The sequence below is a fragment of the Hipposideros armiger genome, unplaced genomic scaffold, assembly GCF_001890085.2.
Source record: "Hipposideros armiger isolate ML-2016 unplaced genomic scaffold, ASM189008v1 scaffold_134, whole genome shotgun sequence".
Classification (NCBI taxonomy): domain Eukaryota; kingdom Metazoa; phylum Chordata; class Mammalia; order Chiroptera; family Hipposideridae; genus Hipposideros; species Hipposideros armiger.
Window position 1 is genome coordinate 2,523,126 of NW_017731484.1, and position 6,097 is coordinate 2,529,222.

Below are 6,097 nucleotides of genomic sequence, written 5' to 3' on the forward strand. Positions count from 1 at the left end.
TAATACCAACATGGGCCAGTGAAGCGATGTCCTCCACAACTAGACTGAAGAACAAAAGGACAGCAACTTGTCTGTTCCCCTTTCCCCAATTCCCCAACGCTGTTCCCCTCCCCCAATTCCCCAATAAAACCTTTTAAAAAAAAAGCAAGTTGTAAATAATGTATATAAAAAGGTTCTATATCTGAAAAAGCAAAACCAAAGTCCTTACAACACATGTTTAAATGCATATGAGCAATTAAAAGGGTACAAAAGGATCAACTCTAGACAGTTATCATTTGGAGAAAGGGAGAAAGAGAATTTTTCCACATGCATATTTGTATTGTGTCCACTGTTTGTGATAATATGTATTGGGTTGTTGGAAAAGTCATGAAGTATTTTTTCTGGTTTTCGTTGCAAAAATGCGTCATGACTTTCCCGAGAACCCAATACTATATTTTTTAATTTAAAAAGCATGAAATTAAAGAACCTAAATGAGCTTTCCAGACTTAAAATCCCACTAGCTCACCATTTGTTTGAAGTGCTCAAACCTGCATTTATCATTAGCAGCTACCACGTATTGAATGCTTGTGTCAGACTCTGCACTAAGTCCATCTTTATATTATCTCACTCAATCCACTCAGTTCACTATTGAGTAGTACTATTATATTATACTCCATTTCACAGATGAAGAAAGTTGGGCTTAAAGGTTAAGTCACTTCCCAAGTTCACAGTTAAAAACTGGCAAAATTGGGACCTGACCCAGAAACCATACAATCTTGCCCAAATTTGACCTCAAGGTTACCAGTCTATGACTTGCAAAATATACCTGCCCTTTATTAAGAGTCAAAATTTGCCCGTCTCCTATTCTTTCAGCAAGTTTTCCTCTCTCTCCCCAAATCTCAAAGATTACCAAATTACTCTCAGGGCTATGTATGCGCCCTCAGTGGCAACAAATGTAGTTCAACCAAGAGAAGTGAGTTAAGTGACCTACCTAAACTCTCTACCTACTGAGGGCTTTTCTTGGCAACTTATGTTCACTTTTTATTTGTTCCAAAAAAATCATCCTTTTTCGAAGAGAAGGCCAAAGAAAAAAAGTTAAGCATTCCACTTCTCCTTTGCTTATAATACCCATAGCAGGAACACCAGATATTTGTTGAATGTTGCCTGAATACTTTTGGAATTATACCACCCAGCCCAACCAAGCAAACTTCTTTACTATTCACATTCCACATAATGTTAAACCCTTCCTGGTTGCCTCATTTTTTTACAGTCTTGGTTTTCAATCACCTAGATTTCCTGACACGATTCTTCAAAGCCTGTGCCACCCTCATACGTTCACCTTCTGCTACATGCTCTTCTTTTGTACAGCAGGTCCTAAACATTTCCTTCAACGTCATTTCTTTATAATGTTGATGAGATGCTGTAGGAATTTAACTTGTTTATATCAACTAGCCCATGATAAAATTGGTTTCATTATACTTTCGCACTGAGGACTCATTGCACATGCCTTTTCAGAGTCTGAGTTTAGACTGCTTTCAGAGCAATCACGTTAGTTTCTTCAGGTGCCTCCTCCTGTTTTCCCATTAGGATCCTTTCTCCAAGCTACCTTTTAGCTTTCCAGGCCTTCTTCATCCCAGGCTCATGACATGGAATAATGTCTACGCTCTAAATTGCTGAACATCCCCCTCCTTAAAGACTTGATTATCATGACCTCTAAACTTTCATGGACCTTTTCTCCCCATGGTCCTATTATTTATTTTCTACTTGCCAACCAATTCCTCCCTATTGTAACAGTTAAGTCCAGAGTAGCAGTTTGCATTCTGCTTCCTCAATCTAACAAGTGATGACACAGCTAGTGGAATTTCTTTTAAAGAAATGCAATAGGCAGGTGTCTAGATAAGTGATCCCGCCACCCCAATCCAATGCCATCACTACCATAACTGCTACATTTCCCAGACTCCAGTCTTGCCTCACTCATCAACCCTTCACAAGGCTGCCACAGCAAACTTTCTAAGCCCCAAATCTCATCATGTCACTTAGCTGCTAAAAAATCTCCTTGCTAAACAATACACTAAACTTGTAAGTATAATTTTAAAAAGCATTTTCAATATGCCCTCAACCAGTATTTTCCAATTTATCTTTGGCTAACTCCCCGTCAGCACCTACATAACCCACCCTGGGCACCAGCTGTAGACTACTAACCATTTCCTGAACATACCACACACATTCATGCCTTCAGAACATTTGCCCCTATGTACTCTGCACTGGTCATTACATCTCCAACTTGAACCTCTAGAAAAAATCCTACTCCATCCTTAACTGTCTGGGTTAAGTGGCACTTCCTCTGTAAAATCATCCTCAAATTCTACTGCCAGTCCCAACAACGCACAATTGCTCTTTCAGCTGGATTCCCATAAGGCACTCATTCCTATGGTTATATTATACACAGTTATTTGTTTATGTTTCTCTCCTCCTAGCTCTATGTATTTATCCAGGGCAAAGGTTGTATCTTATTTCAATGTTTTTCAAAAAGAAGGACTTAATCTACCATAAATGAATAAATAAATTTAGTGATTAGATTAGAAGCGATCAGAGGACACTTAGCATAACAAGGATTAGTATAATTTTGAGAAACTTATATGTGTATGTATATATAACGGGTTTTCATAAAAAATGTATTTGTATTGTGAGTTGCAGGAAAAATAAGTTTGAAAAACTCTTATTTAACTTTGTATCTCCAGTGCACATACTGCCTGATACACAGCAAGGGCTCAAAAAGTGTTGCAGGGCCGGCCGAGTGGCACGTTGGTTAAGAACTGGCTTGGGACGCCAGAAGGCCCTGGTTCGGATCCCACATATGAGGGCCTGTGACACTGCCCTCTACAGCTAAGATGCTGAACAATAGCTCGACCTGGAGCTGGGCTGCGGGGGGTTGCCGGCGACGGCATTGGCTGCAGTCCCCTGCTGCAGTGGGTTGCCATGGGCTACCGTGTGTAGCCAGCAGCCAGCGTGAGCGGCCAGCAGCCACCGTGAGCAGCTGTCCAGAAGCCGGCGACTGATCTGCCTCACCCGGGAAGAGCGCAATGATGGTGCCAAGTTGGGCCAGTGAAGCAACGTCCTCCACAACTAGACTGAAAAACAACAACAACAACAACAAAAAAAAAAACAACAGCAACTTTTGTTCCCCTTCCCCGATTCCCCAATAAAAATATTAAAAAAAAAAAGTGTTGCAGAAGTAAAACTCGTACCTTGAGTATCCACAATTTCTTTGCAATCACTAACTTTCCCCCTTTAAAACTCAATCATTTCCACAGAGATTTATATCTTTTGGACCCAGCCTTCTTTTAAATTTTCTAACCTTCCTAAGTTTCACCCTCATGAATCTTCTGTATAATTAAAAAACCACCTGTCCCAAGACTCTGCTTTAGTTTTTAAAAATAAAAGTCAACCCTTTCCTTCCATTGTCTCCCACACCTTCGTAAAATCACTGCAATCTGGCTTCTGCTCAAGTTGCTGGGGGGCCCCAAGCTACCTAAGGACTAAACAGAGCAGCCCTTTCTCAGCTCTCAGCCTCCATTGCTCTACAGTTCACTTCTATGGAAGACACCATACCAACCTGCATATTCTCTTTTCCCTCTATATGGATAAATATGTAGAAAGCACTCAAAAATATGCCTAGCTCATAGTAAGTACTATTGTATATAACTGTTAGTTAACTTTTATCATTTATTCTTCCTCTTATTCCCTAAATATAGGTAACTGCCCAAGATTCTATCCTCAGCGGTTTACTTTTCCGCCCCTCCCACTGTCTTCCTTGGTCTTGTCATCTACTCACAAGGTTTCAATTAGCTCACCTATAGGAGGATTACAATGCTCATAAATCCAAACCTCTCCTGAACCCCAAATCCACACTCGACATACCCAATGCTGTCTTTTACCAATACCCTTAAACGTTTATGAGTAATACCACTACTGGTCCCATCGTTTTTCACTTCACTCTTCACCACCACCACCACCACCACCACCACCACCACCACCACCACCAGCACATGCAATCAATTCTCAAATTCTATCAACTCTACCTCCTCAATGTCTTTTCTTTCTATTTCCTAGCTCAGACCTTCTTTATCACTCACCTACTCTAGCCTTCCGAAATGGTTTCACACCCTCCAAGACCCAACTAAACAATGCTGTCAGATAAATCTTTTTTAAAAACCATAGCGCCATAGCTCTGATTGAGTTACTTGCCAGGTCAAACCCCTTCAATGGATCTGCCCTACCTTCCTTAGAAAGCACAAACTTTTCAGCTGGGCATTTGAGAGCCTCCACAAAATTGAAGGCACCACCCCATCTCTTGGCCTTCTTTTTATTCACAGTACCCACAACGTGGCCAAGCAGGAAAATTCTTTAAGTCTTCCTCACTGACTGACGTGTTAAATCAAACATATTCCTAGTAAGCTCTCCTCCCTGTATCTTCATAGTGAGTCTGTCAAGATTTTACCAATCTTAAATGTCCAATCAAAACTCCAGCTCCTCTACAGGCTTTCCGTTCTTGATTACCTTTCTTCCCCAGTCCCAAAGATATTCATTCAGTCTTCTAAATGTTCTTGTCACATGGTAATGACTCTTAAAGACCTGCCTATGTTCACACATTATGGGTATTTACATAACCATTTAATCTCCCTGCATAACAAAAAGCTCCTTAAAGATAAAGACTATTTCTTAAATATCTTTGTAGCCCTATGGACAGCCAAATAAGCCTTCTGGATATTTTTTATTTTTTTTTAAGAGAAACAGAACCATTAAAGACAGCAACTCATTTAGTAGTTCTGGAAAACTTCAGATATCCCTCGGCTATCATGCTAAACACCTAATGAAAGCCTAGAAGAAAGGACCTAGTTTTTAAACAACTTAGGAAAAGGATAGGGAGGAAATGACTCAAAGAGAGGTTGAGGAATGGCTGCCTCTATAATTCACACCTCAGTGTTTTACACACCATCCCTGGTAGTTCAGAAGCTTAAATAGGAAGTCAAGATAACTGGATTCCAGTGCCAACGATGCCATTTACTTGTTTCGTGACTTCAAGTCACAACTCTCTTAGCTTTTTTTCATCTGTTCAAGAGGGACTTCAACTAGAAGATCTCCAAGATCCCCTCCTTAGGCATTCCGTATTTCTACAAAAAGATTTAACCTGTTCAGGCACCCAAACCCCTGACGAGTCTTCAAAGCTTCACCTCAAGCCTCATTTCCTCAGGTTTCTTCTTCTCCAGGAGCTCTGGTCCTGCCTGCCCTGGGCTCCTTCAGCACCTGTGACCCTTGTCATTTAAAGTAAGTCACAAACTATCCCGGTCGCTCCACAATGATCAGAAAGCAGCCTTGAGAAAGGCAATGCATTCTGCTTTGAGCAGAAGCTGAGCTTCCGCCTCTTGCTGCTACTACATTTCAGGAGCGCCAAGTGATCCACCGCAGACCTAGGTACCTAAGGTTGCAGCCTGAGTCCCCTCCCGCTGGGGTTCCCTATTTTCCAGGACTAAAAGATTCTCTAAGACGCAGCCATAACTCTCCTCACCCAGCAACTCGAGGTTCATCCCTGAGGACTCTGGCCGCCTGGTCTCAGCTCCAGTGACGATACTTTTTCCCCCACCTGCTTCTAAGACTGCGTATAAATACAGAGTCGCCGCAAACAGCCTGCCGCTAGCTCTGGAGACTTTCTGGTTTAGAAGACCCCGCGGCTTCCGCTTTCTTCCCCCGCCTTCCTCGTTCGTTTCAAGTGGGCTGTCCATATATATGCCTAATAAACAAAAAAGAACAAATCATCTCGAAATCACTTGATTATGAAATTGATTAAGGGATAACAATGTTATCCTCACTTAGTGCTTTAAAAAGTGAAAGACTTTGAGGCTATTTTCTCCCAGGACATGTAAGTGAGCTCGAAATTTCAGGCATTTAGTTAGACTACTTGTGTTTGCTATGTTGTGTGTTCATTGGCGTTGTCCCGGCAGGCTGCATCAGAAATCGCAGGAAAGGTTCCGGGCAAATAGTACTGACAGAAAAGCGGGAAAGGTCAGCCCGCAATGCTCAGGTGTGGAGCGGAGCTATTGTCATAAAGGCGCGTCCT

The 6,097-nt window shown here is 41.7% G+C and overlaps 1 protein-coding gene across 5 annotated transcripts in view; it reads right to left on the reverse strand.

The window, feature by feature from the left end:
• RBBP5 (RB binding protein 5, histone lysine methyltransferase complex subunit) overlaps positions 1 to 5,713 on the reverse strand; it is a 41,449-nt gene extending 35,736 nt beyond the window's left edge. For all 5 annotated transcript variants that reach the window (XM_019649721.1, XM_019649718.1, XM_019649719.1 and 2 more), the window contains exon 1: positions 5,549 to 5,713. Coding sequence is in view for 3 of the 5 variants with exons in the window: in XM_019649719.1 (XP_019505264.1) it covers positions 5,549 to 5,567 (19 nt within the window). In the remaining 2 variants the exon portion in view is untranslated. The remainder of the gene's footprint in view (positions 1 to 5,548) is intronic.
• Positions 5,714 to 6,097: the final 384 nt, after the last annotated feature.